Here is a 12784-nt window from a genome sequence, read left to right as displayed (position 1 = left end):
GACGGCACAGAGAGGCTGCGCACGACTCTGGAGCAGCGCGAGGGTTGGGCTCCCACGGTCAGCAGCTGATTCTGGCTTCGGACCAGCTTTGGACGAGAGGCCCCCTCGGGCCGATGGAAGGAGTGGGTGACGGGGATAGATGAGAGCTTGAAGCTGGCCTCCCCCTCCCCCGCGGGGGGGGGGGGGGCTGAGGGACTCTGCCGCTTCTCTCCTCCCCAGGGGAATTCACAGAGCCCGGCGTTCTCGCCTCTTCTCATGGCTGCTTCCTTCCTCTCCCCCTTCTTCCCTATCCTGACAGTGGGGGTAGCAAAGGAAAGGACATTAACACGATAAAGTCCCTTCGTGTGCTGAGGGTGCTGCGACCTCTGAAAACCATCAAACGATTGCCGAAGCTGAAGGTAAGCATGAGCCCCGAAGGCCTGCGAGGGGTCCCCCAGGACTCTGCCTGTGTGCGTGACGCTTCTCATGCACATATTTCTTCTGCAGGCTGTCTTTGACTGTGTGGTGAACTCCCTGAAGAACGTGCTGAACATCCTCATCGTGTACATGCTTTTCATGTTCATCTTCGCCGTGGTGGCTGTCCAGCTCTTCAAGGGCAAATTCTTCTACTGCACGGACGAGTCCAAGGAGTATCAGAAGGACTGTAGGTATGCCACTGCACCTCCCCCTGCACACGCAGCACCCTGCACACACAGCGCACCTGCACACCTTCTGTCCCTACACGCTGTCCCTCTGTACACAGCGTCCCTGCACACACAATGTTCCTGCACACCTTCTGTCCTTCTGTACACAGCGTCCCTGCACACACAATGTTCCTGCACACCTTCTGTCCCTACACGCTATCCCTCTGTACACAGCGTCCCTGCACACACAATGTTCCTGCACACCTTCTGTCCTTCTGTACACAGCGTCCCTGCACACACAATGTTCCTGCACACCTTCTGTCCCTACACGCTAACCCTCTGTACACAGCGTCCCTGCACACACAATGTTCCTGCACACCTTCTGTCCCTACACGCTAACCCTCTGTACACAGCGTCCCTGCACACAAAATGTTCCTGCACACCTTCTGTCCTTCTGTACACAGCATCCCTGCACACACAATGTTCCTGCACACCTTCTGTCCTTCTGTACACAGCGTCCCTGCACACACAATGTTCCTGCACACCTTCTGTCCTTCTGTACACAGCGTCCCTGCACACACAATGTTCCTGCACACCTTCTGTCCCTACACGCTATCCCTCTGTACACAGCGTCCCTGCACACACAATGTTCCTGCACACCTTCTGTCCTTCTGTACACAGCGTCCCTGCACACACAATGTTCCTGCACACCTTCTGTCCCTACACGCTAACCCTCTGTACACAGCGTCCCTGCACACACAATGTTCCTGCACACCTTCTGTCCCTACACGCTAACCCTCTGTACACAGCGTCCCTGCACACAAAATGTTCCTGCACACCTTCTGTCCCTACACGCTGTCCCTCTGTACACAGCGTCCCTGCACACAAAATTCCTGCACACCTTCTGTCCCTACACGCTGTCCCTCTGTACACAGCATCCCTGCACACACAATGTTCCTGCACACCTTCTGTCCCTACACGCTGTCCTTCTGTACACAGCATCCCTGCACACACAATGTTCCTGCACACTTTCTGTCCCTACACGCTATCCCTCTGTACACAGCATCCCTGCACACACAATGTTCCCGCACACCTTCTGTCCTTACACGCTGTCCTTCTGTACACAGCATCCCTGCACACACAATGTTCCCGCACACCTTCTGTCCCTACACGCTGTCCTTCTGTACACAGCATCCCTGCACACACAATGTTCCCGCACACCTTCTGTCCCTACACGCTGTCCTTCTGTACACAGCATCCCTGCACACACAATGTTCCCGCACACTTTCTGTCCCTACATGCTATCCCTCTGTACACAGCATCCCTGCACACACAATGTTCCTGCACACCTTCTGTCCTTACACGCTGTCCTTCTGTACACAGCATCCCTGCACACACAATGTTCCTGCACACCTTCTGTCCCTACACGCTGTCCTTCTGTACACAGCATCCCTGCACACACAATGTTCCCGCACACTTTCTGTCCCTACACGCTGTCCCTCTGTACACAGCATCCCTGCACACACAATGTTCCTGCACACCTTCTGTCCTTACACGCTGTCCTTCTGTACACAGCATCCCTGCACACACAATGTTCCTGCACACCTTCTGTCCCTACACGCTGTCCCTCTGTACACAGCATCCCTGCACACACAATGTTCCTGCACACCTTCTGTCCCTACACGCTGTCCCTCTGTACACAGCATCCCTGCACACACAATGTTCCTGCACACCTTCTGTCCCTACACGCTGTCCCTCTGTACACAGCATCCCTGCACACACAATGTTCCTGCACACCTTCTGTCCCTACACGCTGTCCCTCTGTACACAGCTTCTCTGAACACTCAGTGTCCCTGCACACCTTCTGTCCCTACACGCTGTTCCTCTGTACACAGCGTCCCTGCACACAGCCTCTCTGGGGTCGATATTCACAATAGCAGAATGAACAGAGTCCATCAGTGAACTGTGACCAATGAACTAGGTCGGATATTCAGCCGCACTTAATCTCTACGAGGTTAATAGTGAGAAGGGTTTACAGCTTTGCAAAATGAACCAGGAGTCTCTGGAGGGAAGGGAATGCGCAGCTCGATGACTTTCCCCATGTTCTGCGGGGTAAGAAAAGCCTTATGAGCATTTTGAGAAGCTGTGCGTGAATGTCCATGCAGAAGGGTCACGGTTGCTCAGGAGGGGGTGTAACTTCCTGCACATGCGTCTGTGTGCATCCTGGCACTTCTGGGGTTAAGTGCAATTGGAAAATTCTGCAGTTACTTTGCCCCGTGGCTCTGTGTGCCGTTATAAAATTGCCCTCTTACTGTTGGACTGTATCCAAACCTGTGGGGTGAGATTTAGGAAAGCTGTGCGTGTGGACGGACTCATGCACAGAGGTTAAGCTTAGCTAGCTAGTGCGGACTATTGCATTGAATAACTGCAGTAACTGGCTAGATTGGAAAAGGCACACCCTCTCCAGCTCATTCTGTGTGCACAGTGATTCTGCGTGTCCAGAATTCAGCCAGAGGACATGGGAAAGCTGTAACCTATTCGCTGTATGCAGTTAAAAGCCGATGTTAACAAATCTTTTGATACCCCACCCCAGGGCATCTCTGCACGCACAGCACCCGAGCCTAGACAGAGTCCCTGTCCAACTCCCCAGGGATCCCTCCACGTGTTCCTCACTGACCCTGAGCCTTCTTCCTTCTCTTCCAGAGGAGAATATCTCGTCTACAAGAAACACAACGAAGTGGAAGCTTGTAAGCGGGAATGGAAGAAATACGACTTCCATTATGACAATGTACTCTGGGCTTTACTGACCCTCTTCACTGTATCCACTGGAGAAGGTTGGCCAGAGTAAGGATATTCATCCTCTGTCTGCTAACTTACCAGCATTTGGGTCTCACTACTGAAACAACAGGGGGTGCTGCAGGGTGGGAGTGAGGTGCATTGGCAGAGCTGTGTGTGTGTGAGGGTCTCAGTACTGGAATAACAGGGGGTGCTGCAGGGCAGGAGTGAGGTGCATTGGCAGACCTGTGTGTGAGGGTCTCAGTACTGGAATAGCAGGGGGTGCTGTAGGGCAGGAGTGAGGTGCATTGGCAGAGCTGTGTGTGTGTGAGGGTCTCAGTACTGGAATAGCAGGGGGTGCTGCAGGGCAGGAGTGAGGTGCACTAGCAGAGCTGTGTGTGAGGGTCTCAGTACTGGAATAGCAGGAGGTGCTGCAGGGCAGGAGTGAGGTGCATTGGCAGAGCTGTGTGTGAGGGTCTCAGTACTGGAATAGCAGGGGGTGCTGCAGGGCAGGAGTGAGGTGCATTGGCAGAGCTGTGTGTGAGGGTCTCAGTACTGGAATAGCAGGGGGTGCTGCAGGGCAGGAGTGAGGTGCACTAGCAGAGCTGTGTGTAGGTCTCAGTACTGGAATAGCAGGGGGTGCTGCAGGGCAGGAGTGAGGTGCACTAGCAGAGCTGTGTGTGAGGGTCTCAGTACTGGAATAGCAGGGGGTGCTGCAGGGCAGGAGTGAGGTGCACTAGCAGAGCTGTGTGTGTGTGAGGGTCTCAGTACCGGAATAGCAGGGGGTGCTGCAGGGCAGGAGTGAGGTGCACTAGCAGAGCTGTGTGTGAGGGTCTCAGTACTGGAATAGCAGGAGGTGCTGCAGGGCAGGAGTGAGGTGCATTGGCAGAGCTGTGTGTGAGGGTCTCAGTACTGGAATAGCAGGGGGTGCTGCAGGGCAGGAGTGAGGTGCATTGGCAGAGCTGTGTGTGAGGGTCTCAGTACTGGAATAGCAGGGGGTGCTGCAGGGCAGGAGTGAGGTGCACTAGCAGAGCTGTGTGTGTGAGGGTCTCAGTACTGGAATAGCAGGGGGTGCTGCAGGGCAGGAGTGAGGTGCATTGGCAGAGCTGTGTATGAGGGTCTCAGTACTGGAATAGCAGGGGGTGCTACAGGGCAGGATTGAGGTGCATTGGCAGAGCTGTGTGTGTGAGGGTCTCAGTACTGGAATAGCAGGGGTGCTGCAGGGCAGGAGTGAGGTGCACTAGCAGAGCTGTGTGTGTGAGGGTCTCAGTACTGGAATAGCAGGGGGTGCTGCAGGGCAGGAGTGAGGTGCACTAGCAGAGCTGTGTGTGTGAGGGTCTCAGTACTGGAATAGCAGGGGGTGCTGCAGGGCAGGAGTGAGGTGCACTAGCAGAGCTGTGTGTAGGTCTCAGTACTGGAATAGCAGGGGGTGCTGCAGGGCAGGAGTGAGGTGCACTAGCAGAGCTGTGTGTAGGTCTCAGTACTGGAATAGCAGGGGGTGCTGCAGGGCAGGAGTGAGGTGCATTGGCAGAGCTGTGTGTGAGGGTCTCAGTACTGGAATAGCAGGGGGTGCTGCAGGGCAGGAGTGAGGTGCACTAGCAGAGCTGTGTGTGAGGGTCTCAGTACTGGAATAGCAGGGGGTGCTGCAGGGCAGGAGTGAGGTGCACTAGCAGAGCTGTGTGTGAGGGTCTCAGTACTGGAATAGCAGGGGGTGCTGCAGGGCAGGAGTGAGGTGCACTAGCAGAGCTGTGTGTGAGGGTCTCAGTACTGGAATAGCAGGGGGTGCTGCAGGGCAGGAGTGAGGTGCATTGGCAGAGCTGTGTGTGAGGGTCTCAGTACTGGAATAGCAGGGGGTGCTGCAGGGCAGGAGTGAGGTGCACTAGCAGAGTGCTGTAGAGGACACACTATGAGGTCAATAGTCAGTAAGCAGGTGATTGGAGAAGTTATCCAACTAAAGTTAGTCGCACCTTGCAAAACCCCTGAATGCCTCCAATTATCCGTACAGGTTGTATTGTGCTGGAAACCTATCTGGATAAATGTGAAACAGTCAGTGCAGTGGGATTTTTAAACTTAGCCAGTCAAATCTTTCAAATACGGACTCTGCCCTTAGATTTTAAATGGTGGCTTTAATTCTGTGAGCCAAGGGTGTGCAGGTGATGAATGTTCGCAGTTATTTCGAAGGATGGATCGGAGCAGAGTTGCTTACCTGTAACAGACGTTCTCCGTGAACGGCAAGCGGGGGTGACTTCATCCGACAGCGCAGCGATGGAGGAAACGGGGGGGGGGGGGGGGGATTTTCCCAGCATGCGCGGGTGTTCCTGCCCCAGCCACCGGCATCGCCAGCCTTCTCGGCCCTTGGGGGTTTTCAGCACGGGACGGTGCGGCCCGCCTGCCCCTGCTCTCACTCTCTCTCTCTCTCTCTCTCTCTGCGGGGGAAGCCCTGCTGCAGCTCAGCAATCCCCCCCCCCCCCCAAAGCTTTCTCCATGGAACAAGTGGGACGGAGATCGACGGCGCCAGCGGGGGAACTCCTGAGCCGAGCGCCAGGCGCTGCGAAACAGCAGGAAGCCTGAACCCCGTAAGATGAAGAGGAAAGGACCGGAAAAGCTTTTGCTGACTTGGCACGAGGGGGCACAGGAGGAGCCAGTCCTCCCTTACTGGCCCCTGTGGTCAAGGCAATGGGTTTATTCCTCCGAAACCTGAGAAACTCAGGGCGCGTTTTCAGAGCCATCTCCACCTGCAAAGCCCGAGGATACACAGAGGAGCCCGGGGAGACCAGCGCCGGCTGCTCGCTGAAGCCTTCGTGCGCCAGTCACGGCTGTGAAAGCCTCCCCAAGAAGTGGACTTTTCGGATCTGCTGCTGCGGGGCGAGGGGACGAAACGGCGATCCCGCCAGCGGAGTGGGGGGCGGGGCTGCACTCGGATCCCAGGGGCCTGGAATGAGTCGGGCCGGCGGACGTTTGAGGGACGAGAGAAACGTCTCCCGGTTTCCCATGAAATTCTCCTGCCGTGTCAAGACGAAACGCGGCTGAGATTTCAGTCCTGAAGTCTTGTTGAATCTTAAGGGGAAGGGACCGAAGGAAGAAGGAGAAAGGAGCTGGGACCGACCCGTGAGCACCGGATGGAAAATCTTTTCCGCCGAAAGGTGCTGGGGGGGTCTTCTGGCAAGAGCGTTCGTTCACCCTGGAATAACCTTAAGTTTGGTAGGGACCGACCGACCGGGCAAACGTTTGGCGTGCAGCTGAAGGAGAGGAAGAGCGCGTCCTGCTGCAGGAGGGAGAGGAGAGAGACTTGAGGAGGCTGGCGCGCCAGGTGGGAAGCCCCGCGCGTGCTCGGAAAACCTCCTAGCGTCTTCTGGTCTCAGCGCCCACTCGCGTGGCTCCTCCCAGCCCGGCTTGTCCACGGAGAGCGTCCTTTTCCTGGGCTGGGAAACGGCTCCTGCCTCTCTCTCTCTCTCTCACTCCCCCCTTATCTCTTCTTCTCCCTCTCTTTCAGCGTTCTCAAACACTCGGTGGATGCCACCGAAGAGGATCAGGGCCCCAGCCCCGGCTTCCGGATGGAAATGTCCATCTTCTACGTGGTTTACTTTGTGGTTTTTCCTTTCTTCTTTGTGAACATCTTTGTGGCCTTGATCATCATCACTTTCCAGGAGCAGGGGGACAAGATGATGGAGGAGTACAGCCTTGAGAAGAACGAGGTACAGGCAGACTCCATACACAGAGAGGTACAGGCAGGCTCAGTGTATAGAGAGGTAGAGGCAGGCTCAGTGTATAGAGAGGAGGAGGCAGGCTCAGTGTATAGAGAGGTATAGGCAGGCTCAGTGCATAGAGAGGTACAGGCAGACTCCATACACAGAGAGGTACAGGCAGGCTCAGTGTATAGAGTGGTACAGGCAGGCTCTGTGTGTAGAGAGGCAAGAGACAGGCTCAGTGCATTGAGTGGTACAGGCAGGCTCTGTGGGTAGAGAGGTACAGGCAGGCTCAGTGTATAGAGTGGTACAGGCAGGCTCTGTGTGTAGAGGTAAGAGGCAGGCTCAGTGTGTAGAGAGGTACAGGCAGGCTCAGTGTGTAGAGAGGCAAGAGACATGCTCAGTGTATAGAGTGGTACAGGCAGGCTCAGTGCATAGAGAGGTAGAAGCAGGCTCAGTGTATAGAGAGGTACAGGCAGGCTCTGTGTATAGAGAGGTACAGGCAGGCTCAGTGTATAGAGTGGTACAGGCAGGCTCTGTGTGTAGAGGTAAGAGGCAGGCTCAGTGTGTAGAGAGGTACAGGCAGGCTCAGTGTGTAGAGAGGCAAGAGACAGGCTCAGTGTATAGAGTGGTACAGGCAGGCTCTGTGAGTAGAGAGGTACAGGCAGGCTCAGTGTGTAGAGAGGTAGAGGCAGGCTCAGTGTGTAGAGAGGTAGAGGCAGGCTCAGTGTATAGAGAGGTACAGGCAGGCTCAGTGTATAGAGTGGTACAGGCAGGCTCTGTGTGTAGAGAGGCAAGAGACAGGCTCAGTGCATTGAGTGGTACAGGCAGGCTCTGTGGGTAGAGAGGTACAGGCAGGCTCAGTGTATAGAGTGGTACAGGCAGGCTCTGTGTGTAGAGGTAAGAGGCAGGCTCAGTGTGTAGAGAGGTACAGGCAGGCTCAGTGTGTAGAGAGGCAAGAGACATGCTCAGTGTATAGAGTGGTACAGGCAGGCTCAGTGCATAGAGAGGTAGAAGCAGGCTCAGTGTATAGAGAGGTACAGGCAGGCTCTGTGTATAGAGAGGTACAGGCAGGCTCAGTGTATAGAGTGGTACAGGCAGGCTCTGTGTGTAGAGGTAAGAGGCAGGCTCAGTGTGTAGAGAGGTACAGGCAGGCTCAGTGTGTAGAGAGGTAAGAGGCAGGCTCAGTGTATAGAGTGGTACAGGCAGGCTAAGTGCATAAAGAGGTAGAAGCAGGCTCAGTATATAGAGAGGTACAGGCAGGCTCAGTGTGTAGCGAGGCAAGAGACAGGCTCAGTGTATAGAGTGGTACAGGCAGGCTCAGTGCATAAAGAGGTAGAAGCAGGCTCAGTGTATAGAGTGGTACAGGCAGGCTCAGTGCATAAAGAGGTAGAAGCAGGCTCAGTGTATAGAGTGGTACAGACAGGCTCTGTCTGTAGAGAGGTAAGAGGCAGGTTCAGTTCATGGAAAGATATAGGATTGGGCAGGGTCTGTGCTGTGGAAATTTCAGACCTCGCTCAGCTGGTGGCAGTAGCGTTGCTCTCACCTCCTTCTCTCCCTCTTCCCAGAGAGCATGCATCGACTTCACCATCAGCGCCAAGCCCCTGACACGCCACATGCCGGAGAACAAGCAGAGCTTCCAGTACCGCATGTGGCAGTTCGTGGTGTCCCCGCCCTTCGAGTATACCATCATGGCCATGATTGCTCTCAACACCATTGTCTTAATGATGAAGGTGAGTTACCGGTCACCAAGCCAAGTCCTGCCAATGAGCCCAGACTGGACACAGGCACCAGAGGGGAACTGGCTGACCCCCCCCCCCCCCCAAGGACAATCTGGGCTTAACCGTGAGAGTGAGTGAGGGTCCCTCGCGGATCCCGGCCGGGACACAGTCCCCTCTTCTGCCATGAAACGTTTCTTTAAATAAATAAATATTGCGCCGGCGGATCCCCGCCTCAGCTTGGGAGGTTCCTCCCCCACCCCCACCCCCCCGCGGCGCACGCGTCTCCCCCCCCCCTCTCTCTCTTTGCTCTTCCCCTCCCACAGTTCGAAAATTCCCCGAAGAGTTACGAAGAAGTGCTGAAGATGTTCAACAACGTCTTCACCTCCCTCTTCTCCCTGGAGTGCCTGCTGAAGATCATGGCCTTCGGAGTTCTGGTAAGAGCCGGGGAAGCTGGCGGCGGTTGCGCGCTGTGCGCCTCGGCGTGATCCACGCCCGTTCTCACCTCAGACCCTCCCTCCTCCTCCTCCTCCTGCCTCTTGCAGAACTATTTCCGGGATGCCTGGAACATCTTTGACTTTGTGACCGTTCTCGGCAGCATCACGGACATCTTGGTGACGGAGCTGGGGGTAAGTTCAATGCCTTCTCTCCCCGTGTGCTGTGGCATGGCCGGGGCGGGGGGTGGGGGGGTATGCTTGGGGGGGTGAGAAACGTTCCTTATGGTTACGATCTACCTTTAAGATCCATTTCAGTTCATTTCGCTGATGCCGTAAGATACCAGAAATCTTGCAAATGTTGCAGTCTGTATAGCCTTTTCCAGTTGGCCAACCCAAGTTTCAGCAATGGTAACCCCCCCTCCCCCCATGCACTGTAATGGAAGGGGTGGGAGTCCCGAGTCATGGGAGGTTACTCCATCGGTCCATGCTGACCCCCCCTGCCATAGGTACCAAGGTGGCCCAGACTCTTGTGCTTGGGTGGCACAGGTCTGCCGGGGTCCTCACATGCCCTCCGTAGGACTGTAAAATCGTATTTTTAAAAAATTCTTCCAGCCCCTTCTGAAAGAAGCAGAGGGTGTGGGGCTGACCACATGTGCGGGGGTGTCGGCCAGTGTGGCCCCTGGCCCATGAAGGGATGGCCACTCCCCCTCCCCTCAGAGGGGATTCCCTGGGACAGAGGTGTGAGCGGAGCCACCTGGCCTCCACTGCCCTGTAGGATCTGATTATAAGACACACTCTTGACTTGTGCATGCCCTTTGCTACCTGCCAAGTATAATGATTATTCTATTTCTTATCTCTTTACATGCTCTCTCTCTCTCTCTCTCTCTCTCCTTTACACTGAAAAATTCATCCAATCAAAATGCACTATGAAACTCATGTCCATCCGTGAACGGTGTGTGTGTCCATGCCAACTAATACTCTGCCACTTCCGCCCGCCCGCCCCCGTCACCTCCCCTCCCCAAAATTAAAAATAACATCGCTGGTTGCAAACGTCCTTGCAATGCCAAAATCAAACGGAAATCTCCCCCCCTCCCCCATTTCATCTTCAACATCTGCATCTAAGAATCCGGTTGGTTTGTAATTTCTTACTGAACCCTCTACTGCATTACATTCAAAGCATCCTGTGTGCATGCCCTGCGCCGAGCTTCTGAAATCTGCCGCAACCCCCTCCCTCTGCCTCCTTTGCCTCTTATTGTTCACTGTTTCTGGTGTCTGCAGAAAAACACCCATCAGTAGACTGACAGATAAAGGTATTTTGGGGAGGGATCGGCTGCCTTCTGGGCTATAAGAAGGTTTTAGTTGTTTGTTTGTTTGTTTGTTTGTTTTTAATCTGTGGGATGGGGGTGGGGAGACCCTTGGTTTTATCGGTGCACGAACGGTCTCGTCCCGGCAGACGGGGGAGCACGGCGTCCCCACCTGGGGTTGCCGTCATGGCCCCCATGCCACTTACTTCCCCGTCTGACCGCGCAGCTCCTGTGGAAGTCAGGACCAGGATGCACCGCGCACGCATGTCCATGGGTGGATGGGGGTGGGTGGGAGTGTGGTTCACCCCCAACTTTCCTCTGTCTCCCTGTGTCCCCCTGTCCCCTCTGACTCGGCTCCTGTCCTGTCCACGGTCATGTCAGCCCTGCTCCCGGCAAGGCTACAAAGACCTCCCCGAATTTTACAGGCTTTTGCCCAGAAGGCTTTGTCTCTGATCATGCAGGCAAGCAAGCATCAGCCGACATATTCCCTGCCCAGCCCACGGCCACAGAGTGTTTGTCTCTTTCTGTTCATCCGAAGACCTGAGAGCAGACGCGAGGACCTGGGGAGGAAGCTGACGCTGCCTCCGTCTGGACCCACACTGCTGCTGTCTCCATCGATAACCCAAGCTGCTCCCTCCCTCCCTCCCTCCCTCCCTCCCACGCAATGTCTGCCAGACAGAGAAAAAAATAAATAAATTAAACAAGAAGGATGACAAAAAGAGTGGAACAGAGCTGAAAACCAAGCCAGGCACACGAAAGGCTGGAAACAGTTTTATTTTCTGAAAGAGGATGCTAATGAACCTATCGATCTAAAGCGTTCTGGTCTGTGGTAAATGTAGCATGCAGTGAGGATTTTGTTTTCTGGGAAAAGTTGCATTTGATTGACTGATCTGGCTTTTATCGTGGTGTCCTGTTTTCCCCGCTCTGCAGGAGTTATCCCAGATAACTTAAATTGCGTCACCGATTATACAGATCAAATTGGCAAAGGAAAGAGTAAGAAATCACTGGGAACGGATGGTTATCCATGCCAGATATGAAACTGCAAATCTGTTACTTGGCAGCCTTCAGCCTATCATTTAACACACAGCCGCAATGCCCAAGCACTGGAGGGTGGATGACGTAGAACTAGTTTTTGTTTTTTTGTTTTTTTTAAAGGGCTCCAGGGGTGAGCCAGGAAAGCACAGACCGCTGAGCCTGACGTCAGGGCTGGGTAAAATGGTAGAAGCTTTTCTTAAAAACAAAATCACTGGTCCCACAGACAGACGTGGCTCAGTGGGGAAGAGCTGACATGGTTTTAGGGATAGGAAGTCTTGCTATGGTGTGTTTCTGTCTTCAGAATGCATTGGATAGAAGTCTCCCATGTGAGGCTGCTCGGGAATTTACAGAGTCATGGGATAGGAGGCAGCCTCCTGCTCCGGGCCGGTACCTGGTTACAGAGGGAAGGACACAAGTGCTCAGTTTTCCAGACAGAGGAAGGTGGTCAGTGGAGCGCCACAGGGACCTGCGCTGTTTTAAGATAAGTCCGTAAACGATCCGGCAAAGGGATGAAGGGGTAAGGCGATGGGATTTGCAGAAGCAACAAAATTATTCAGAAGTGTTAAAAAAAAAAAAAGGCAGTGCCTTGTGTAGAAGTGCAGAAGGGACTTCGCGAGAGTGGGACACGGCGCGGTCCTACCTAGCCTGACTCTTCTTGCCTTATTAAGCTGGAACTAATCCTGTGGAGTACATTTTCAAAACGGTTTAATGCGTTAAAAACAGCTTATACGTGTGCAAGTAGCAGGTATTTGCCTGTATGCCATTTTATAAACGTGGAAAGGATGCACCTGTTTTCCAGTTCGCAAGTACATTTTACCGGTGGAAGAAAGGGGGAGGGCTTGTGGTGCTCCAGGGAGTGGGTCAGAAGTACATGCAGTAATTTTCTGTTTTGCAAGAGGTATACACGTGTATATATATATACATTAGCAAGCTTATTCACTTTTGTGCCTGCTAATTGACAGGTGCAAGAGAAATCAGACTTGTCCGTGGGCAGCAGTTTATGGATGGGAGGTCTGGGTGAAGTACTAGAGGGTCTGGGTGAACTGGAGATGGACCGGGTGAACTGGTGGAGGCATTGGCAAACTGGTGATTTCGTGTATGCAAGCGGATAAGTAGTATTTTCAGAACAGGATACGAGCGTACCTGCTTACCTGTCTTCATCTTTTAATTGCTTTAGGGATAAAAATCACCCAGAGCGATGCACAA

The 12784-nt window shown here is 54.0% G+C and overlaps 1 protein-coding gene across 3 annotated transcripts in view; it reads left to right on the top strand.

The window, feature by feature from the left end:
- The window catches only part of CACNA1A (calcium voltage-gated channel subunit alpha1 A), a 164692-nt gene that overhangs the window by 107867 nt on the left and 44041 nt on the right, over positions 1–12784 (top strand). For 2 of the 3 annotated variants that reach the window (XM_029585399.1, XM_029585398.1), the window contains exons 25-31: positions 299–398; positions 487–647; positions 3327–3467; positions 6892–7093; positions 8653–8817; positions 9129–9239; positions 9348–9431. In XM_029585399.1, the coding sequence (XP_029441259.1) occupies positions 299–398; positions 487–647; positions 3327–3467; positions 6892–7093; positions 8653–8817; positions 9129–9239; positions 9348–9431 (964 nt within the window). Of the gene's footprint in view, positions 1–298; positions 399–486; positions 648–3326; positions 3468–6891; positions 7094–8652; positions 8818–9128; positions 9240–9347; positions 9432–10362; positions 10369–12784 lie in introns of all 3 variants that reach the window. The other variant, XM_029585401.1, reaches the window with a different exon arrangement.

The sequence above is a fragment of the Rhinatrema bivittatum genome, chromosome 19, assembly GCF_901001135.1.
Source record: "Rhinatrema bivittatum chromosome 19, aRhiBiv1.1, whole genome shotgun sequence".
Lineage (NCBI taxonomy): Eukaryota > Metazoa > Chordata > Amphibia > Gymnophiona > Rhinatrematidae > Rhinatrema > Rhinatrema bivittatum.
Note: the sequence above shows the minus strand (reverse complement) of the source record. Positions and strands in the feature narration are given on the sequence as shown.